The sequence below is a fragment of the Carex rostrata genome, chromosome 6, assembly GCF_964058835.1.
Source record: "Carex rostrata chromosome 6, lpCarRost1.2, whole genome shotgun sequence".
Classification (NCBI taxonomy): domain Eukaryota; kingdom Viridiplantae; phylum Streptophyta; class Magnoliopsida; order Poales; family Cyperaceae; genus Carex; species Carex rostrata.
The window spans coordinates 3,676,306-3,699,174 of NC_135923.1; the positions used below are offsets into that span (position 1 = coordinate 3,676,306).

The following is a 22,869-nucleotide window of genomic DNA, read 5'->3' on the forward strand; positions in this document are numbered from 1 at the left end:
AGAAATGTTATAAACCAGAAACATTATTACTGATCCGTGCACGGATGGAATACAAGCAGCCAAATCACTGTCTTACAGCATTTTTTTTTTAAGAAATTGAAACATTGATTTGTCAAAAAAATATATTGTTGTTTTTTATTATTTGAAAAACAAACAAGAACTGAACTATGAGTGAGTCTATGGTACTATGCATATCACGGGTTGTTACCGTGCTACGGTTCTATATTCGAGTTTTCAAATCCTAACGGTCAATCCGAACCGTTCATCTTGTTCTTCATATTAATATATGTTTGGAGACCAAATTTTACATTTTTTGAAATTTTTTTACTATTTTTTTAGATTTATTGAAAATCACTGTTTTTGGATGGTCCAAAATTTTCAGGTCAAGTGATTTTCTAAATATCTAAAAAAATAGTAAAAGAAATTCAAAAAATGTAAAATTTGGTCTCCAAACACACATTAATATGGAGAACAAGATGAACAGTTCGGATCGACCGTTAGAATTTAAAAACTCGAATATAGAGCCGTAGCACGGTAACAACCCGTAATATGCATAGTACCATAGACTCACTCCTAAACTATTGATTCGGTCATAATAGTTTGGTCCGACTTTATTGACAACTCCATACGGCTGGTCACACAGATTCTCCTCTGAAGTGACTGAACCATTGATTCGGTTCAAGTGCAATTTTAAGGAAGAAAGAAAGGGAAAGGGCCCAAATTTGAAATCCTTTGTGGAAGGAAACAATGGTTCGGGTACCCCTTTTGAATTTTTATGTCACCAGTCGTGTAAAGATGTGATAAATAGTGATTGAACTATTGATTCAGTCACTTCACTTGGATCGAATCAATGGTATCCTTGCTATTTTGGAGAAAAAAAACCCATCAATCTGTTTCTGGGCAAATCAACTTTTTTAATTTCTAAATATAAAAAAAACTAGGAGGCCGGGTTCAAATGCCTCCATTTTTAAAACGTTAATAATTCAAAATTTAAAACATAAATGTCAAAATAAAACATTAGATGTGATCTATATGATGTTCACTGCGTGCTTATATAAAAATATCACATTTCAATTTTGTTTTTATAAGAATATATAAGTTGAAACTGAACGTCTAAACATTATTCAAATCACTACATTTTTACAAGCTCTTGATGACAAACACAACAAAGTTAAAATATCATAATTTTTTACATGTGCATAGATAAAATGATGTAGATTATATTTAACGATTTTATTTTGACTTCTAAATTTTATTTTTGAATTATTAAAGTTTTTAAAACTGAAGACATGAAGAAACAAAAAAATGAAATCATTTAAATCCTCATAAAAGAAATTGCGCTTACATACCCAGTTGGGAACCCACCAATCAGTGAGTTATAGATTCATGCACCTAGTCCAAATTTGTTATCTTTCTTTTACTTTGTAGTCATCAAAAGAAAATTTCTTCTCAAGTTATGATCAGCCTCAGTTGTATAAACACCTGTGACGGTTCCATATTTTGCTTCCTTCCTAACAAACCAAATTTCATCATTCTTGGTTTCTCCAAAAGTATCAAAACTATCTTGACCAACAAAAAAGAAGAAGGATGGCATCAAGTTCAAATGGAAGCAGGATAGGAAACATGGTGCTGATGGTGGCACTGAGCAACAGCGAAACCAGCTATCACGCGCTCGAATGGACACTGGAGCATTTTTTCTCTCCGATGCGTGCCGGAAACCACAATCAGCTTGTTCTTATCCATGCAAAGAGACTCGCTTCATCTGTCGCTAAAGTAGCTGGCCCTGGTATGCATATATACCCAATTTCTAACTCAATGCCAATTATCAGACACAATGTATTTCATGTTTTGGATTTCTTTCTATTTCTGAAGTTCAAAAAGTTCCAAATGAATCGTATATATTTATTCATTTCTTTTTATAAACAATGCAGGTGCAACTGAGATTGTGCCAGAGGTGGAATCTGAATTGAGGAAGATTGCCATGGAGACGGTACAGAATGCGAAAGCAATATGCGCAGCGCATTGGGTATGTAATCAATCATTCAAACACTGGTTTATTTGGTTAATTTGTTTGTGTTCAAGCAAATATCGTACTACGGATTATTTGCACTATTAGAATGAGGCAGCAAATAGGTCCGGTCGGGTCGACTTTGGGTTTGGTCATACAGGGTTCTGATAATTTAGCATTCGGTCAGGTCAATTGATGTTTTAAACTTTCCTTATGTTGTTTTTCGGTTTGGGTTCGCATGCATAGAGAGGCATCCATCCAGCAACATTATCTATTGAGCATTTTACATTAAATTCATTTTATTTTCTTGATTACTGGCAATCCTGTATAATACTGACACTAAGAAGTAAACAGGTTACACCCCTAGTTGAAGTTATAGAAGGTGATCCCAAGGTTGTTCTCATGGAGGCAGCCAAAAGGTACAAAGCCGAGATACTCGTAGTGGGTAGCCATGGCTTTGGAGCAATTCAAAGGTTTCCTTTTAATTGTCATGCAATCTTTGATTAAATTCAGTCTTAAATTGATACTACAGTTCGGTACCGATCAGGTTGGAGACCTTACCAGTATCTGCATGCATAACAAATACTGTTACAGGACATAATCTGCAAAATAATTTTGATGCGAACATAAGAATGCTTTACATTACAAAATAACAATGCGCAAAGCCAAAATTAAATGCTGATATATATATGAACTTGATCAACTGAACTTACTAATTTCTTTTGCAATTTGCAAAATCTTGATTCGCAGATTTTTTCGGGGTAGTATCAGCAACTACTGTGCAAATAACGCGCAATGTCCAGTGATGATTGTGAAGACGCCGAAATCATAATTATTTAATTGATGGAAATACTATTTCATGTATGGTGATATATAATCAATGTATGAGTAGTATATGAAATCAAAATTCCCATATTGGTTTAATTCCTTTTATCTCTGTACTTATTCCACAAACAAAACATAGCCTCATGTAAAGAGTTGACTTGGATTAATGTAAAAAGGTGAAGTATTTTCATTGAACCTTGTATTCTATATCTCAATTTGGTAAGGGTTAACTTATAATTGATACTTTTCCAGTATTCAAATTTGTCACCCAATCAGCCCTAGTTTGAAAAACAGAGCATATGAAGTGAAAACAGAGCATTAGAATGGGTCCAAGACGGATCCGAATCGGCTGAAATCCGAGACCAGTGAACAGTATCTCTAAAATTCCTGAAATCTAGCTATCGTTTCGAGATGCGTTCTTGAAAAAAATTCGACTTCTGAATTCGAATTACAAAGATTTCAGAGTTACTGTTCACTGATTTCAGAATTGCAGCAGATTTATTTTCAGCCAAGACAATCATTGACAAATAGTGCAGTTTAACTTTTAAGCAATTCTATGATCAAAATGAGATTTAACATCTGAAAAATAATTGAAACACACTATTGATGCGGCTCTAAAAACCTACACATGGTGAAATTATACCATTAATGTAGTTCTATCTATTTTTTGAAGGAAAAAAAATAATTATTAAATGTAAGCATTGTATCATTAGTGGGGTTTACAATTTGTTTTTACAATATTTACTCTCGGCTTTAATTTGTTATTGAAGGGAAAAATGTAAGCCCCAACATTTTGTTTATTACTAAAAGAAATTGATACATACACAATGAAATTTATTTGAGAATTCTATTACTACCAATCTAAGTAATTATAAAAATTAAAAAAAATTATAAATATTTTCTCTACGTTATTGATAGGTTGCGTATTAAATTTGATATAATTTAAAATTAAACATTTATTTTTTGAAAAAAAATCGTTCGACGAATATCAATGAAATTTCAAATTTTACAAACTTAATACATAAACTATTTAAACTATAAATTCTTGTTTATTCTTTAATAATAGGTTAATTAATTATTATGTTGCGTTAACGTACGTGAGACATCTTAATTAATTTAATAGCACGCATTCATACTCCAAAATATAGACCTGATTCAACCAATTAACATTTACACCATTGGCCATTAAAATGACTCTCTGAGTTGTGGGCCACAATTGTGTGGGACCCGCCATTCAGCTTGCCTCAATGCGGTCAAACCTTATTGTACCCAATAAGAAATTTAGGAGCCAAGTTGACCTAACTGGACCTGCACTCAGCTCTCTTATTCTAATTACACAAACCAAACCAAAAAGAAGTCTTCTTCTCTTAATTAAAACCCAGCTGTTCTTTTCCAAGTCTTCTCTCTCTCTCTCTCTCTCTCTCTCTCATTTCAAACAAACCAAACTTGATCAAAGACAAAGCGAAAAAATGTCGTCATCAGGATCATCTCGAGGTGACCACATCACACCCGAACTAGATGCGAGTAAGGTGGAGAAGGGATTATACCACCAGGCAAAACAAGGGAAGATAACTATGGTTCTGGCATTTGACGACAGCGAACATAGCTTCTATGCGCTTGAATGGACTCTCAACCATTTTTATTCACCTGCTACCGGAGGCGGAATGGGGTTCCAGCTCGTGATCGTGCACGCAAAGAGAGTGATGTCGGCAGTCAATGTCAGCGGGCCTGGCACGAGTGAGCTCCTTTACCTCTAAGTCCTTCAAATTCTCTTATTTATTTTTCTCTCTGTTCATTGTTTTGAGGGTAGAGGTACTCAATTAAGCCCCTCTTGGAGGTAATTGTGTTTCCTGATTCCATTTTTCTCTTGCAAATATTTTTGTTAGTTCTAGGTATATAACTCTATGTCTGTGACATGTAAATTATGCACCAAGGACCAAGGTATTTTGAGGTAAGAGTGATGCTATGGTACTATGTATAGCGCATATTGATCAGTACTGTAAATAAATTTTCTCATTTTTAAAGTCCAAATAGTCGATCTAAACCGTTTAACATTATCTCTGCATGAAAATATACTTGCAAACTAAATTTTATATTTTTATATTTGTTTATCTTTTAGATAGTTAGAATATCACTACTTTTGGATGATCTATAATCTTTGGATCAAATGTTTTCTACATATTTAAAAAATAGAAAAAAAATGTAAAAAAATGTAAAATTTGATTACAAGTACAATTTCATATGAAAATCCTGTTGAGCGGTTCAGATTTACTGTTTAAACTTTAAAAATAGAGATATCAATCCATAATATGAACCAATATGTACCATAGCCTCACTCTTGATGTAATATAATACATTCTCATCCTGGAAAACAGTTTTACATCTAAGAGGGCTAATTCATAGATTATCATCCTATATTTTCTGTTAGGATTTTAAGTAAAAATTGGTCTAGCATCCCAATAGCCCTGATACATGCCCATATTGGACAAATTATTTTAGAAAAGTTTTTAAATCTTAATCAATCTTTGTTTGTTGAAAAAATCATCTAAATATACCTGATAAAGAAGAATTTTTATGATAAGGTAATTGTAATGGCAAACACCCTAGTTCTACTCAATAGCTAATTGAAATGGCAACTTTAACCACACAGGAGGTGTTCGACAAATTGCCAAATCTAACCTGTGTTAGAGAAAATAAAACCATAACAAATTGGTTATTTGCATGTTAGTTGTTATTTTTTTAAAACTAAAGAAGTACAATTCATGACATTTTTCTTCCCGACAATATGTACATAGGTGCCGAGGAGGTGTTACAAGATGCGGAGATGGATCAGAGGAAGCTTTCTGCAAAGACAGTTGAGAAAGCGAGAGCAATCTGCGCTGCTCATTCAGTACTTTTCCATATACAATTAAGTCTGATTTTATTTAAATTTAGCTTAATAGCAATAAATAATGACAAAAATATATTTCAATAGGTAGCAGCTGTGGTGGAAATCATGGAAGGCGATGCGAAGCATGTGCTCATGGATGCAGTTGCAAAACACCATGCTGATATTCTAATTTTAGGAAGCCATGGTTATAACAATGTTCAAAGGTTTCCTTTATAAATCATTTTTTTACCACTTTATAATCTTTTTTATCCTTTATTAGTAGGTATTTCTTTACCAAACAACCTCATCATTTATGGATGTAATTAAGTGATAACTTTTATTGTACCTTTTTTACTTAAAAAGATACTTTTATTGTATTTTGGAAACACCGATCGAGTCAGTCAAGTCCTTTGCTGGTACGAAGCCAGCTTACCACAATACCACCATACAAGAATGAATCTAAACTCCAACATAAAGAAAAACATATTGATTTATAACAATTTGAAATTATTGTTTGCAGAGCTTTTATGGGCAGCGTGAGCGATCACATGGCGCACCATGCTCAATGCTCAGTAATGATCGTGAAGAAGCCAAAACAAAAAGATGCCAAGAAACAGCCACAGAAGGCATAATGCATGGTGTTAAAACATGTATGAAATTAATGTGTTGGTACTTTATATTGCATTATTTTTTTCATTATTTTCTCCCCTCAAGTTTTGTTCTTAATGTACTTTAGACCGCAGAAAGATGTGTGTGTGGGTGTGTGTTCGGATGGATATTGTGGTGATATGTCTCGATTCATTTTATGCGATTTAGAACTTGCAGAGGTACGTACCAGTAAGATGTAAGGCATTTTTTGTTTTGCAAAGACGCATATGTGCAGTTTAGATTGAAGTTTAAACCCCAGTAAGTATATACAAATTGTGAAATACATGATTTTCTATATTGTTTAGAGTAAAATATTATGGGTACTGTAAAATTAATCTCTATACTTTATATGATTGATTCTAATGTGTGTTTGAACATCATAGCTTGAAAATTTGTGGTTCCTCCATGAAAAGTAGTACTAAAAAAAGTTCTAAAATGTAGAATATCCTAAAAAATGTTCTAACTGGTACTATAAAAAAAAAGATCCTTATGTCTAGAAAAGTTCTAAAATGAATGTATCCTCTTACACCAACAATTATGCAAACTTCCCCAAAACAAAGGTATTATTGATTACAAAATTACTAAGTTGGTCTTGCAAATAACATTCTTATTTTATTTATCAATCAGTTTATACTACATATTTTCCTTTGATTAATATAGAAATGATTGAATTTAGAGCATTTTGAGTAAATAAGAGAACTATAAAAGAGTAAACTATAAACAAAAGTTATTGTTCAGATCGATGCTTTCCACCTGGCAAAACAAAGGTTGTATTCGTGCTGTTGTTTTTTAGGAATTGGGAATACCAATGAGCTGAATGCTTCGGCCTTCTTGTTAGATCATCAGAGTTGAAATCTACTGAGAATAGACCAAAAGTTGTTTCATACCCCGTCATGTATTCAAAAAGATCAATGAATGACCATACAAAGTATCCTCTTACGTCAACACCGTTCCTTAATTTGAACAAAATTTGGAAGAATACATAGTTAGCATTTTGGTTTTAATGAAAGGTTAAAAGGTGTTCTTCAGTTTCTGAGCAGCTGTTTTGTTCTGTTTTTTCTGCTCTGCTCTGTTCTTTTCTTTCTGTTTTGGTGTTTGTACTCAGATTAATTATGACTGATAATTAAATGCTAAAATGAAATGGGTAATTCCATTTATACCTATGCAAAAAGGGAAAGGGTTTAAAACAAAAAAAAATAATGTATACTCTTAATAATTAGACATATGAGATATATGTGTGTTCCAATGAAACATGAAATTGATAATTATCAAGAAGCATGAACAAGAGAAACTTAATTTTGAAAGTTAGTCATATGTACCAGACGGTCCAGACCACTATACCAAATGACAAGATACAATCTTATATTTTTATTGATTTTTTATTAGGGGCTGTATTCTCGGATAAAGAAGTAGGTTCTAATTTTTTACCTGATAGCATTTAGGGTTCTGCCGATGTAACTCCTGACATACTCTGTCCTCTCTGTATCTTCTAAACTGCTGTTCGATGCCAATCCACGGCCTAATTGTAGATATTATGAAAAGTAATGAAATCAAATTAAATCTGCATTACAAGGTACTGTTACATATAGTTATTAATGTGAATCAGAATTTCAAGGTTAATAGATGACTGGTTAAGTATGATCCAACTTTATATGTTATAACTTGTATATATAGATATACACTTCTGTATTATGTAGAACTTACCATTTTCTTGGATATATATAGGAGGATTGCCGTATACTTTTTTTAGATACTCGAGCATATGCTGCAAGCCATCAGGATCTGGTTCCACATTCCTTCTATCCGGAGTAAACTGAAACCAAATTCTAAAAATTACAAACTCTAAAATCCAAAAAGATTAAAAAAGAAGAAGTCGGGATTAAAGCAAATATTATTGAAATCACAAAAGACACTAAAAAACAACGAATAGTACCTGACTACCCGGTGTTGCATTCCTGTTATCTGCATCAAAAAAGTATAAAAATAACATATATTTTTCCCAGTAAGCATTCTGATAGAAGGGAAATGAAAAGAAAAAGGGACTAACCAGTAATTCGCACCATGGTATCAGCACTGTAGTCACGTGGGCCAGAGTTTTTTTTGTTGGAGTAATCCATGACATACACAGTCATATAGTGATTTAATCCGATAAAATCAAAGGAACCCTTCAATATTTGAGATTCTTGTTTGGTAAATGTCGGTAGCCTGGAACCCACTGCTTCTCTCATTACCGAAGGATAATGTCCGAAAGCTAAAGGATCTAAAATCCTGATGTCACATGAAAAATTATATTATGTGGATTGATAAAATAGGAAATAATACAGAGAAGTTTTTTCTTTATTTAATGGACATGAATAGTCTAAACAGTATATTGTAGAGCAATCTAATAGTGTTCCTCTTATTGCATTAAAAGTGAAAATTACTCCAGTACAGTTAAGTTTTTGTGGATGGTTATGCTATGTTGTTGAGATTTCCTCAAATCAAATGATACTGATACAAGTAATTTTATTAGAATTCATACTTATTAGTGAATATATTTTACTAATGATTAACATCAGTTTGATCAATCTTAGTCTCCAGTTGGCCTAACATGTTAATCAAGAAAGATACAAGTGAAGAACAACTACAAAAGGAAATCAGAACATAAGAATTTTCCAATTTGGCACCAAGTTTCTGTGGATTATACAAAAAGGGTCTATATAATCACATAAATAAGAAAGATTAAAATCTTTTACAAACATTTCCATAAACCGAAATACAGGGGCCACATACCAACCAATAAAGAAATCACGAAATCTTTGGGCAGCTTTTAGGTCAGCAGCTGAGTCTGAAAATGGGAGAAGCCCAAAGGAGTAAACATTGATTCCTACCATTCCCTTTTGCGCTTCCTGTATTTAGAGGTAATTAGCATAACAGGTACCAGAGATGTACTAGGAATAACTGGCCAGTACGGACTGCAATACTGGTCTTTTCCAAGCTGGATCACACAGGTACTGGAACAATCCGGTACAATAATGGGACCAGAGAGTCTTGGATTAAGGGCTTAGAGGTAGGTCAAAAAAAAATTGACAAAATTTTAGAGGAGATCAAAACCTAACCCAACAAGTAAACATGGTGCTTGTTAGATCCATATTATCTTGTAACAACCCAATTCTCAAGCAAAGAATTTAATATTAAATTTTCTTAATTTAAAAAAGAACTAACTGTCAGTTTAATCTCCAATATGTACATCAAAACACACACAAAAAAATGGATGAACATGTATCCAATAGGTATTAAACCCCATACACAAATGGCATTTCTACAATTTGGTATGTTTTTATTAACTTGCACTGTTAAAAAATTGATGTGAGAGATTAGCTCGTCCAAGTTGATCCATATCCTCTGAGGTAATTGAATATTTCTGCTTAGATTCGGACCGTCCGATCAAATTCTGGGCCAATTCAGTGTGAGGTTGAATGCACAGGACTCCTTTAATAGTTGTGCTTATTATGATCGAACGGTCTGGATCGAAACAGAAATATTCTGTTACCTTAGGTGATATGAATTTGGTCCAAGTTGGGTATGGATCAGTTTGGGTCTGACCCAATTACATTCTCAATATAAAGTTTCTCATGCAATCCAACTCAAAAAATAAAAGAAAAAAAAATGAGAGAGAAACTCACATAATAATTATTGCGGTAGAGATTGTACACGGAAGCATGAGACAAAAGGAGGTTGTGCATGACAACATAGGGCTCCACAGTAGAATTCCCACTTGTGCAATTTACTACACCAAACGGCTTTGAACATCGCGATGGTGGCCAGCTGCCTTGGTCATAACCGGCAAGGCTTATGATGTTGGGTTCGGCCAAGGTAGTCCAGTGCTTGACCCGGTTACCAAATTCGCGGAAACAGACGTCTGCATAAGCTGTGAAGTCGTCTCTGTAAATGTTATAATTTAAAAAGAAACAATGGTTAATTAAATTTTTTTTTTTTGGCATTGATTGGCATAGTGATGTCTTTTTTGGTAACCAACTGTTGTGGTAAAGTTCACAGATTAACCAAGAGTGAGGCTAAGGTACTATGCATAGCACACACCGGTCTGTACTATAGATTCATAACTTTATTTGCAAAGTCTAAACAGTCGATCTGAACCATTCAACATAATCTCCATATGAAAATGTACTTGTATGACAAATCTTACATTTTTCTAGAATTTTTTTACTAATTTTTTAGATATGTAAAAAATCACTTGATCTAAGGATTCTGAACCACTCAGATGTAGTGATTTTCTACCTATCTAAAAAATAGTAAAATAATTATAAAAAATGTAATATTTGACCTCCATGTACAATTTTATATGGAGATCATGTTCAACTGTTCGGATTGACTATTTGGACTTTAAAATTGAAGATATAAATCCATAGTATGGATCGATGTGCCCTATGCATAGTACCGTAGCCTCACTCGACCAACCAAAGACTATTATTGGAAGAAACTTATTTTATTCTGGCCAGGCAACAGCCTTGCACGAACATCATGTCGACAATAAAGGAGACTCATGTAGTACTTTATTTGTTAATAGTAGCCAAAATAACATCCGCAAAGGGGGTAAAGAATCACACAAAAATTTCTTGTATTTTGTATTTAATTTATCCACTTGTGTAGCTTTTACTCAATCACATCTGAAATTATCCTAATATAGCCTTGTCTACCTTAATTTGTGCAGAGAAAACATAAAACCATTTAAAAATTAGATATCTTACATGATTTCGGGGCTCATCCAGCCTCCGTACTCATCTTGTAGTATTTCGGGGAGATCGAGTTGGTAAAGCATTACATGAACTTGAATTCCTGCTTATTATTTAAAGGACTCTGAGTATGAGAAATATCAAAGAACTTTTCATTTGCTTAGTTATGTTTCCTTTTTAAATTACCATGTTTCACGAGTTCGTCTATGAGATTGTTGTAGTATTCCAATCCTGCTGGATTAGGATCTCCTGTTCCACCTATGCAGTAAAAATAAATAAGACAGTACTTTAACATCTCATAGGAGATTACCATCTTTTTTTTGTTTGTAAATTGCATACAAAGTTTGAAGGTTATATCAATAATGCTTTTAAATATTGTATGGTTATGCAAACATTTTTTTTTTCAATTTTTTTTTTATCGAGTACCAGGAATGAGCCTCGACCAGGATATGGAGAACCGATATGCCTCTAGACCCATATCAGCCATCAGCTTCACATCATCCTGAAATTTGTAAGCATGTAATTAATCTAACTAACAACCAAAAAAAGTTATTATAATGTCTCCCAATTTTTCCCTTGAGTTGTGGGTGTTAAATCAAATACGATAAAGAGTAAAAGACCTTGGCCATATCACTATATCAAGGTAGGCAAGTGCCTACCCCAGGACCTCTTTGAATCTGCTCATGTGTATATGAAATAATTCATCGAGTACCTTGTGGTTCAACTCTCAAAGGCAATTCATCAAGCATTATGTGTGCATTCAAGACGACGCACACACCATAACATACATATTCAACCCAACTATATGCGTACAATTAATACTAACACAAAGCATCCAAGACACCACAAGTAGAGAAATTATAAAGCCAAAAGCATGAAAACAGGCACAATCAAGAAAACAATTGTCACTCTCTCCCTCTCTCTTATGTCTTTCTCTTTGTGTGTGGAGATGACCATACAAGAGATCCCACAATTTGTCAGTAATTAATAAACTAGGTGGACTATTTTGGGTCGTAAGTCCAAAATTTTGTTAGTTTATCATTGAGAAAGTATGATGCTTTATTAAACAAATAAATATAAAAAAAAAATTCATCAACATGAAAATATTTACGATGTCCGGTAGTGTTGTGTGATCCAATTATTATAAAAAAAGATATATAGACAACCATACTTTTTTGACAATTTTAATATAAATATTATGCTCAATTATTATCAATAAAAAAATTAATTGTATGTTGTCTAAGATTTAAGTAATTGCCAATTATTTTTAAGTGTAATTTGGAACCTTTTGCCATTAATATTTTTATCGCTTGTGTAGAATATTATCAATGATTTTCCAATTGAACTAAAATTTAGACATAACATATTTAAATCATAGAAAATTTTAATTCCTTATTTTGATAATCTTTGAGTCGGTTGTCATGGTTTTAAAAAAATAAGTTATCAATATACTTTTTTTTTTTTTCTAACTTTGTCATCCTTAACTGATCAGTACTTAAACTTTATAATTTATAAATAATAATTAAATAACTACATAATATTATATGAACCAACAATGCTCGCAATAAGACCACTATCAACATAGTTAAACCCAAGAAAAGTTGAGGAGTATATATATATATATATATATATGGCGTGATAGTTCTTCATAAGCAAAATACCTTGTATTTGTGGTATCCATCTGCAGCAATATCACCTGTACTTTTGTCCGGCATCATTCCTGAGTTAAAAATGGGTTTAGTTAGTTAATTATATATATATATAGACACACACACACGAGGTAAAGTATATATATTCCCGCTTCAGTATTCTTATATATGAAGATCAGAATTTTCATTTGGTTGTTGTTGGATAATAAAATCCTAACACAACAGGTCATGCCACTTATGCTCAAGCTCGGATATGGAGACAAAGGATCATATATTGTGGGAATGTAGATATGCTTCTATGTTCTAGCAGAGTTTACGGGCACACTACAATATAAGGTTGCGAGGGGTCACAAACATAGAGGAGGCTTGGATACAAACCGGAATACCTATGTCTCAACAGCAGAGGGTGCACTGGAATGTTATCTGGGCTGCAGGTGCCTGAGCACTCTAGAGGGAGAAAAGCAGAAGACTCTTTTCTGATAAGAGCAAATTGGTGTCGCACCTAATCAATGAGTACACGACTTTGGAAATTGAGAGATGGCTAGACAATGGCTAGGTTTGAGGCGTGATGGATTCCCCCTAACGGGTCCGTGGGATTTAGTTTGTAATATAGCGTGTAAATAATCAGCTAGTTAGGGAGATCAACATCTTACATTTCTTTTTTTGAATGTATATAAACCTTCTTTCATTATCAATATATCTGTTGTCGCCGACAACCATAAAAATAAAATGTTTGTAAAGTGTGTGTGCGTGGGTGGGTTTGGAGAGTGAAAGAGAGATTAAATAATTGAGATTAGAGAGATATATATATATATATACCTTGATGGGTAAACATATCCCAAATGCTGGGAGTCCTCCCATCTTCATATGCAGCTCCCTCTACCTATAACAGCCAGACCAATAAAATTCCTATTTAAAAATGTATGAAATGGACATATATATATATATATATATATATATATATATATATATATAGAGAGAGAGAGAGAGTAAGGCTACGCTACTTCGCCAATTAAATGGGCTGTTTTAATTCGCGCTCATATCTCTAGTTTTGAAATCCAAATAGCCGATCCAAACCGTTAGATGTTTAATCTATATTAAAATGTGCTTGGAGACCAAATTTTACATTTTTTGGCATTGTTTTACTATTTATTAAGATGGTTTGAAAATCGCTATTTTTATTAAAATTCTGCACCATTAAAAAACAGTAATTTTCAAACCATCTTAATAAATAGTAAAAAAATTCAAAAAAAAATGTAAAATTTAGTCTCCAAGCACATTTTAATATAGATTAAACATCTAACGGTTTGGATCGGCCATTTGGACTTCGAAATTAGAGATATGAGCGCGAATTAAAATACCCCATTAATTTACGAAGTAGTGTAGCCTTACTCTTTCTCTCTCTATATATATCAACCGAGGCGGTACCAATACGTACACCTGAGGTACATAGTTGCTTAATGATACATTTGCACATAATTATACATGGCTTGATGAACTGGGATCCTTATATATATTAATATATGGTGTTACTGTTAGAATTAGCATTTGATACATGTATTGAACATATATATATATATATATATGAACTTTTTATTATATTCAACAAATAACACCAACATCTTACAGACATAATATATTAGAAATTTACTATATACCTTAAAGTGGGAAAATATATTTACAAATTAAATATATATATATATATATATATATATACCTGATAAGCGGAGGTGGCAGAACCAAAAACAAAACTGGAAGGAAAATCAGACCGTGTAAATTCCAAGCCAGTGGCTTTTACCAGTACAAACAAGCAGCAAAGCACACCAACTGAGGAACACAATCTCCTTTCAAGTTCCATTTCTTTCCTCTTTTTTTCTTGTAAGGTCGCAGGATTATAACAGCAAGTATATATAGACAAAAAAGAGCTGAGGCAGTAAAGATCAAAAGTCTAGAAAGAGACCATAGAAAGCACCACAAGTCAATAAAATAAAAAAGAGAAAAATATTCACACATCTTACATGTCAGCAAATTTAGCGAACCATGTAGATGTTGTTTTCGTCTTTTTGCACCACCGTGATTAGAACGCCGCAGAAAAACATAAAAATTCGCACCAAGGTCTAGAGTGGAAAAATCGTGTGGTGCCATGGTTTTGGTTTCGGATCAAGTTAATTTTTTATGTGCCATGTCATGTCGTGATCAAAATAATAAGAGATGATCACGGCACGTGAATGGTTAGGTCACGTGAGTCACGTTGTGTTTAAACATGCTGTGATTAAATGTGACTCACGTGACCATCATAATTTATGTTAGTTTATTTAAAATTTATCATTTAGTCAAGATATAACGGTTCTGATTACACGTGACTTGCGTGACCACGTGTCGTACTGTGCTGTGAGTAAATCTTTCGCGTGACGTGCCTTACCAAGTTTATAAAAAATGATCATGACATGCGAATAGTTAAGGCACATAACACACGAGTCATGTCACGTAATTACCGACTCTGTCATGTCATTTTCTCACTTTACCTAGGCCCTAGCACAGGACAACACACAATGGGTGGGTTACTTGTAAAAAATTAAAGTTGATCGGATGATTTGAATCCGACTTTAACTAAAATTTATCTTAATTTTTTTAATACAATCTAATTATAAATAATTTTTTGTTAGGTTTGCAGTTATTCCGTGAATTTTTCTTGGAAACACTCTTCGTACTTCAATTTTTTTATCTGGAAAGAAAGACAATTCCGGAGTGGTGTCACAAGTTCTTCTACCATCCAATATTTACAAATTGCAAACTTTTATTATTTTATTTAAAATTAAAATATAAAAAATGATCTTGTTTTTATTGCTAGAAATTAATATGTCCCGCAAAATGAATTAATCTAGTTGAATATTATATATTAATTTAAGTGCATTTACTTTTTGGCTTGTAATTAAAATTATAAAAATTTATATGGATGCATCCACCGAAAAAGAGAACAAGATCAATAATTAATGCAAAAATAATTTAATTATATGTCTTATATATTTCTGTTTGCAAGAAGACTCAAGAATAATTAGAATTGAGATTTGCTCTTCCATAGAATACATAATAGAATACATAATAGTTTAGAATTAAAATTTTGAAAAATTAATACAAAATGTTGTGGCATTTCAAATGCTAATAATTTTGAAATAATAATAATAATATTATAATCATTATTATTGTTATCGTTGTTATCGTTGTTTATCAGCTATTGTGGGTTCTTTGTTTTCTCCTATGATGGACCCTTGCATCTCTCGACCACTAAGCACTCTAGATGCAGCCTTTGCCCATGAAAGATAATTTTTGCCATTGAACAGAGTGTTTGTGAGCTTGGAGGTATAATTGGTAGCCTCGTGTTCTCTTGAGCCATTTTACTCTTTTGCTGATTTTTCTGTTATGGGTTTTTGCTTGTGTTGTGAATACCAGTTTACTGGTACAGTATTGTAGTTATAGTTGCGGTCACAAAACTTGATGCTCTGATACAATGATGATTTTTGTAGAGAGATGGACAACTGAGGAGAAAAAGATTGTATTTTGATATGATATATTATTTGTTGAGTTACAAGATGGCTATTTATATTAATTACAAGGTTCAATATGACCGTTGGAGCTATTTCTACTTTTTGCTACAGCAAACTGTTTGACTTATTTCCTAAGTCCTCTAATACACTTTACATATAATCTAAGATCATTCTTCAACATTCAGCATGGTAACCTTCATTTGACAAATCAGTTGTTGAAATAGTGCCATTATTTTTTAAGAAATCCGAGTACCAATGAGCAGAGAGCCTCGGTTCTCTGGTCTTCTCTTCAGACTCGAAATCAACCAAGTATAACCCAAAAGTCGTGTCATAACCCGCAAGAAATTCAAAAAGGTCTATGAAAGACCATACAAAGTATCCTCTTACATTTGCACCATTCCTGTAAAGCAAGCAATGTTTAACTAATTAAGATAATTAATGGTTTCTCCGAATTATTTTAAGGCTAACAGTATTGTAGATTGGAAACCACCATTGGAGTATCAAAAGGGAAGATTTCAAATTCGCCCTTGTCAAATGCTGGAAATATCACATGTATACCTCTCTAAAACATGAAAAAAAAAAAAAATTCAAGTACTGTTGTCCCAATAAAAAATTTAAGTGCTTTCTCTATGTTGTTTGATTCACAAATTTTTCTAGAAAACATTTTTTTTATCCCCTTGATCTTATTCTCCTCATTTGTATTTCACCATATATTCTTTTTTCAATTTTTTTGAGGGAGAGAAATGTCCACATCATTGTTATGGTTTTAATAAATAATAATGATCATTTGAATGTACATCCACATTTTTAAGATGCATCATTTATCTCTGCATATATCATGAAAATAATTGTTGATTCTTAGAAAGTAGAGAACTCATTTCCTAGTTTCAATAATAGCATCAAATTGAGTATCTTCTATATAAGAAAATTGGGTTAGGATTCACTGACAACCACTTATCTTGGCAAACTTACATAATTTATCAAAACATACCCAAAATATTTTTTAGAAATAGAAAAAATTATAGACGTGTTATTTATCAAAACATGCCCAAAATAATTGTCAGTCTATCAATTTTCAAGCAATTTAAGTATCATTTGATACTCTATAAAATGCCATGAAATATGGAGTGTGTATAGCAATTGGCCAAGGATGCTCGTATGTGGTGCAGTAGTGTACCAAAAGATCCGTAAATGGCAAGATTTTTTAATCATAACTTTGTCACACTCAACCTTCACGCATGATAGGGATGCGGTTTTCCAGTTGATGCGCAGCTATTTCAGAGCCTTCCTTGGTTATGTTCCGAGTGATGGCTCTTCTATCACCTCAACACGTGGTGTGGTTGGTCTTTTGGGACAGTCTCTTTCTGATATTTACAGTCTGTCTCCTGGTATTTTGTTCTTACGTACCTTCCATCTTTTTCATGATCCGCACTTCTTTACTGAGGTGATATTGAAGTTGGTAATCGAGTGTGCATGTAATCTTGATCAAGAGTGCTCCTCGAGCAACCCCACAAGGTTAAAAATTATGGACTGTCACAAATTATCATGTTATTTGATGAACGACGAAACTTTTGTATCAAATTTCATTATTTTTGAATCATATTTTGATGTCTTGGATCCGCCCTGGGTATGAATCATATTTTTGATGTCTAGTTGTGGCACAAATGACAACACAAGGAAAAGTAAAATGGTCATTACCTGATAGCAGTAAGAGTGCTTCCAATAAAACCTCTTATAAATTCGATCCGCCTTTTATCCTCTAAACTGCTGTTAGTTTTCATTCCCAATCCTAATTACAAAAATTGTGGATAATATATATCAAGGCAGTATAACTTGAAACTTGAAAAAGTTTAAAATGTGAATCCAAAATTGAAGTCTAATTGAGGAACCAATGATTTATTTATTTCTATAAACCACAACTTATTAAATGGATACTGGTATATTTAATTAATAAAACTAACCATTTTCCTGAACATATATTGGAGGATTATCATAAGTTGCTTTTAAGTACTCTAGCATATGCTCCAAACCATCTGGATCAGGCACAACAGCACTTGGATCGGGGACATACTGGTAATTAAAATAATAAAATAGCAAACAACATAAACTTCATTGAAACTTAGAAATTATGACAAAAAACCAAGTATTTTCTAAGAACATTACCTGGTCACCTGGAGTTACATTCCTGCTAGCTGCATAAAAAGATATCAGCATAAAACGCGCCATTCTAATTAGGCATTCTCAAGAAAAAAAAAATTTAATTCAAATATAGAAGAAAAAGGACTAACTTGAACTTTGAGCAAAAGTATCAGCATAAAAGTCACGAGGGCCCGAGTTTGTATTATTGGAGTTATCCATGATATAGAGAGAACTATAGTGATTCAAGCCGATAAAATCAAAAGCACCCCTCAACATTTCAGATTGATACTTCGTAAAAACTGGTAGTCTGGGACCCACTATTTTCTTCATTATTTGAGGGTAGTCTCCGTAAGTTATGGGATCTATGATCCTAAGTTTAGATAGTTTGATATCATGAGTTATTAAGAACATTCCTGAAAGAAATACTTGCATAATAAAAAACAACAAATTGGACAAGAGAAAGCTTCATCTCCATGACAAGACAACTTTTGTTATATGAAATATCAATACTTGTTAGGACAACCCAAGAAGACAAAAATGATACAAAAAATGTGTATAGTAGTATTTTAATGGGTTCGAGAATGGATTTTTTCGAATAAGAATAGGAGCTAGTAAAACAAAGAAAAAAATAACATTTATAGGCAGTCACGAGTATCTAAGAAATGAAACCGGAACAAAAGGGATTACCTACCAACCAATGAAGAAATCACAGTAAAAAAATAAAAAATAAAAAATAAGAAATGAATTCGGAACAAAAGGGAGGAAACTAGAGGGGTACTTGACTGGAGCGATTACTGAGTCGGCTAAGGGTACTCCAGCATGGGATGAGTGGAGGTCCACTCACATGCTGGTGTACGTTTGGCTCTTGAACTCGATGACTCCACCGATTGCGGCCAATGTTGATGGTATGGAGGATGTGAGGTGTGTTTGGGAGAAGCTGAGGAAGACTTATGATGGAGTGGGGAACAACCTGAGGGTTTACCAGATCAAAGGGGAGATCGCTGCTTGTGTACAGGGGGAGAGGACTGTGCAGGGGTATGCCATAGAGCTGGAGTGCTTATGGCTGGATCATGACTACTGCACGAGGACATTGTGTTGCCCAGGAAGACTGAGGCTTGCATGCATGATAGAACCATGGGGTTCCTTAGGGGTTTGGCTCCAGCATTCGAGCAGAGGACTGCGATGTTACTAGCTCAGCCGAAGACTCCCTCACTTGAGGAGGCAGTTTCGGCGATGATACAGGAGGAGACCCGGATTGGGCTAAAGACTGGAGCATGGGGACTTCCAGGGGCGAAGTCAGCCCTAGCCATCTCCAACTCAGGTGATACCAGGTCTAGGGGTGAGACCCGGGAGTGCTACAACTGTGGAGAGGTAGGTCACTTGAAGTCGGCTTGCACTAAGCCACCAAAGGTGAGGAACCCTGGTGGACGCGGACAGTATGGAGATCGAGGCCGTGGTCGTGGTCGAAGAGGAGGTGGAAGAGGGGGCTACCGGGCAAACCTGATGGTAGCATGCGAAGAGGAAGAAGGGGGTGTGCAGGATGAGGACCTTTCTGCGGAGGATCAGGAGCTCTTGAGAGCCTACTCCCAGCTACTTAGGAGGAAACAGAAAGGCGCGGTAGAGGATGCATCCACCTTGGGTAACATTACCTCTTATGCTCATTCAGTTACAGGTACTAGTGACACACACGCTCTTGCCTCTATATCCACCATTAGTTCACCATGGATTGTTGATTCTGGTGCTTCCAGACATGTGACGGGTACTGTTGGGGAGTTTTCTTTCTATACTCACCTGAAAGTCCCTGAGAGTATCCAGACAGCCGATGGTACAGCCCAGCCCGTGGTGGGTAAGGGTACTGTGCGATGTACCAACTCCTTGACTTTGTCCAATGTTTTGCATGCTCCTTCTTTCCCTGTAAATCTCTTATCCATAAGTGCTATTATTCTTCAACTGAAATGTGTTGTCTCTTTTGATATTCCCAAGGTCATCTTCCAGGAGAAGGGGACGGGCCGGAGGCTTGGGACTGACACATGGCATAGTGGTTTGTGGTTCCTGGATAGAGAGGGGATGGACTCAGCCCTTTCATCTATGGTGGAGAGATCTGGAGGAGTTGGGAGTAGTGTGGAGGACTTATTGTTGCTTCACCACAGGCGTATAGGTCATCCTTCTTTTAGTCTTTTGAGTTGTTTGTATCCATCTATGTTTGAAAAGGCTAATAAAGAGAAACTTGTTTGTGATGCTTGTGAGTTTGGCAAGCACACCAAGAGTTCATATGTCAGTTCAGGTAGTAGGAGCTCCTGTGTTTTTGATTTGGTACATTCTGATGTGTGGGGACCTTGTTCCACAACTTCTATGAATGGATTTCGATATTTTGTGTCTTTCATTGATTGTTTTTCTCGTGTGACTTGGCTTTACTTGATGAAAAATAAGAATGATGTGCTTGCTTGTTTTAAAGATTTCCACAAAGGGGTTCAGACTCAATATGGGGGCAGTAGTGAAGGTATTGAGGTCTGACAATAGGATAGAGTACACGAACAATGCGTTCAGAGAGTACTTGTCATCTCAGGGAATGCAGCATCAAACCACGTGTCCGTACACACCAGAGCAGAATGGGGTGGCAGAAAAGAAGAGCAGGCATCTCCTTGAGGTAGCGAGGAGTATGATGATTTCGATGAATGTACCAAAGTACATGTGGGGGCAAGCAGTCCTGACAGCTGCGAGACTAATCAATAGGATGCCCTCACGTGTGTTGAAGTGGAAGTCTCCATTTGAAGTATTGAAATGTGGGAATGGTGATAGTCTTCCTTTGAGAATATTTAGTTGTGTGTGTTTTGTGCAGGACAACAGACCAAATGTGGAAAAACTGGATCCGAGGGCGGTCATATGTATCTTTGTGGGATACTCGGCCACCCAAAAGGGCTACGTATGTTGGAGCCCCGTGGAGAGGAGGTTGTTCGTTAGTATGGATGTCACATTTCGAGAGCATGAGCCATACTACTCCTCTCAGGTTACATCACCTTTTGGAGACTCGCTCGATATAGGAGGTATGACGCAAGAGGGGGAGAGTAGCAGTGGTAGTGAGAGGAGGATGGTGAGTGTGAGGGATGTCCCTTATGCACCGTTTGTTGAGGAGTCGGCCGTTGTGCCAGAACAGGATGGGAATGGTCTCAAGAATGGTGGAACTCAAGCTCAGGGGGAGCTGAGAGTATACACGAGGAGAAGAAAGCAGAATGAGGGAACCGTGCCTACAGTGCCGTTTGTGCCAAGTCCCTTGTCCCTACCTACACCGACTCCTGAGACACCTACACCATCCACAGACTCAGAATACACAGGTGATATGATTCCTCTCTATACTCCTCCCACTCCCCTATTGATAAGGAGGACTTCTCGCGTCAATGCGGGAGTTCCCCATGATCGATATGGTTTCCCACATGATATTGCCCAGTTTGTTTCTTACTCTCACATATCACCTGCACATGGAACATTCATTGCATCTTTGGATATTGTCTCTATTCCTAAGTGTTAGCAGGTTGCTAAAGAGGATCCAAGGTGGAAAGCTGCCATGCTTGAGGAACTTGAGGCTCTTGCTAAGAACAAAACCTAGAAGATTGTGTCACTACCACCAGGCAAGAAGGCGGTTGGATGCAAGTGGGTCCTTACTGTGAAGCAAAGCCCAGAGGGTCGGGTTGAGCGTTACAAGGCCCGATTGGTGGCGAAGGGGTACAGTCAGACTTATGGCATCGACTATGATGAGACCTTTGCACCCGTGGCGAAGATGAGCATAGTACGAACACTTGTTTCCTTAGCAGCGAATGGGGGGTGGAAGTTGCACCAGCTCGATGTGAAGAATGCCTTCCTTCATGGTGATTTGTTGGAGGAGGTGTACATGGAGGTCCCACCGGGTTTTGGCACAAAACAAACGGAGGGTAAGGTGTGCAGGCTCAAGAAATCTCTTTATGGGGTGAAGTAGTCCCCTCGAGCCTGGTTTGATAGGTTTAGAAGGGCTATGGTAGACATGGGATGTCGGCAGACCAATGCAGACCATACAGTGTTCTTTAGGCAACATGGAGTTCACATTACGATGCTGGCGGTGTATGTGGATGACATGATTATCACTAGTGATGACGAGGGTGAGATTGCCTCGTTGAATGAGAGATTGGGTAAGGAGTTTGAGGTGAAAGACTTGGGGCAACTCAAATACTTCCTTGGGATTGAGATAGCTCGTGGTGTAGAGGGGATTGTCTTATCTCAAAGGAAGTATGTGCTAGATTTGCTGACAAAGACAGGTATGCTAGGGTGCAAGCCTGCGGTGGCTCCTATCGATCAGAAGTCCAAGCTGAGTGCTGAGGCAGGAGAGCCAGTTGATAAGGAGAGGTACCAGAGGTTAGTAGGTCGCTTGATCTATTTGAGCCACACTCGTCCTGACATCTCCTTTGCGGTGAATGTCATGAGT

General features: G+C 35.5%; 4 protein-coding genes across 4 annotated transcripts; 2 read left to right on the plus strand and 2 right to left on the minus strand.

Moving 5' to 3' along the window:
• The first annotated feature begins 1,530 nt into the window (after positions 1–1,530).
• On the plus strand, positions 1,531–2,849 carry LOC144555128 (uncharacterized). Its single transcript, XM_078303359.1, has 4 exons — positions 1,531–1,786; positions 1,932–2,026; positions 2,363–2,481; positions 2,759–2,849. The coding sequence occupies exons 1-4, from the start codon at positions 1,588–1,590 to the stop codon at positions 2,838–2,840; spliced, it is 495 nt and encodes a 164-aa protein (XP_078159485.1). The 5' UTR covers positions 1,531–1,587; the 3' UTR covers positions 2,841–2,849.
• Positions 2,850–4,302: 1,453 nt separating this feature from the next.
• On the plus strand, positions 4,303–6,334 carry LOC144555280 (uncharacterized). Its single transcript, XM_078303560.1, has 4 exons — positions 4,303–4,570; positions 5,629–5,723; positions 5,808–5,926; positions 6,223–6,334. The coding sequence occupies exons 1-4, from the start codon at positions 4,303–4,305 to the stop codon at positions 6,332–6,334; spliced, it is 594 nt and encodes a 197-aa protein (XP_078159686.1).
• Positions 6,335–6,945: 611 nt separating this feature from the next.
• LOC144555077 (beta-glucosidase 22-like) lies at positions 6,946–14,637 on the minus strand. Its single transcript, XM_078303288.1, has 13 exons — positions 14,450–14,637; positions 13,552–13,615; positions 12,745–12,803; positions 11,510–11,585; positions 11,270–11,341; positions 11,099–11,186; positions 10,016–10,274; positions 9,123–9,238; positions 8,398–8,618; positions 8,284–8,312; positions 8,055–8,163; positions 7,779–7,869; positions 6,946–7,303 (listed from the first exon to the last, which is right to left on the minus strand). The coding sequence occupies exons 1-13, from the start codon at positions 14,588–14,590 to the stop codon at positions 7,078–7,080; spliced, it is 1,551 nt and encodes a 516-aa protein (XP_078159414.1). The 5' UTR covers positions 14,591–14,637; the 3' UTR covers positions 6,946–7,077.
• Positions 14,638–16,277: 1,640 nt separating this feature from the next.
• On the minus strand, positions 16,278–18,728 carry LOC144555082 (beta-glucosidase 5-like). The gene is made up of 4 exons (XM_078303294.1): positions 18,566–18,728; positions 18,239–18,347; positions 17,976–18,066; positions 16,278–16,677 (listed from the first exon to the last, which is right to left on the minus strand). Exons 1-4 carry the CDS (start codon positions 18,590–18,592, stop codon positions 16,452–16,454), a joined length of 453 nt encoding a protein of 150 aa, XP_078159420.1. The 5' UTR covers positions 18,593–18,728; the 3' UTR covers positions 16,278–16,451.
• Between the last annotated feature and the right edge of the window lie 4,141 nt (positions 18,729–22,869).

Bases quoted from the DNA above. Each gene is read 5' to 3' on its own strand.
- LOC144555128 (XM_078303359.1), top strand. From the start codon at position 1,588: ATGGCATCAAGTTCAAATGGAAGCAGGATAGGAAACATGGTGCTGATG. The intron at 1,787-1,931 runs GTATGCATATAT...TAAACAATGCAG, and splicing joins CGCTAAAGTAGCTGGCCCTG to GTGCAACTGAGATTGTGCCA. The intron at 2,027-2,362 runs GTATGTAATCAA...AGAAGTAAACAG, and splicing joins CAATATGCGCAGCGCATTGG to GTTACACCCCTAGTTGAAGT.
- LOC144555280 (XM_078303560.1), top strand. From the start codon at position 4,303: ATGTCGTCATCAGGATCATCTCGAGGTGACCACATCACACCCGAACTA. The intron at 5,724-5,807 runs GTACTTTTCCAT...ATATTTCAATAG, and splicing joins CAATCTGCGCTGCTCATTCA to GTAGCAGCTGTGGTGGAAAT. The intron at 5,927-6,222 runs GTTTCCTTTATA...TATTGTTTGCAG, and splicing joins GGTTATAACAATGTTCAAAG to AGCTTTTATGGGCAGCGTGA.
- LOC144555077 (XM_078303288.1), bottom strand. From the start codon at position 14,590: ATGGAACTTGAAAGGAGATTGTGTTCCTCAGTTGGTGTGCTTTGCTGC. The intron at 11,342-11,509 runs GTACTCGATAAA...TTTACTGCATAG, and splicing joins CTGGTCGAGGCTCATTCCTG to GTGGAACAGGAGATCCTAAT. The intron at 7,304-7,778 runs GTAAAAAATTAG...GTTCAAATTAAG, and splicing joins AGAACCCTAAATGCTATCAG to GAACGGTGTTGACGTAAGAG.
- LOC144555082 (XM_078303294.1), bottom strand. From the start codon at position 18,592: ATGCTGATACTTTTGCTCAAAGTTCAA. The intron at 18,067-18,238 runs GTTAGTTTTATT...TTTTGTAATTAG, and splicing joins AATATATGTTCAGGAAAATG to GATTGGGAATGAAAACTAAC. The intron at 16,678-17,975 runs GTAATGACCATT...CTTGCTTTACAG, and splicing joins AGCACTCTTACTGCTATCAG to GAATGGTGCAAATGTAAGAG.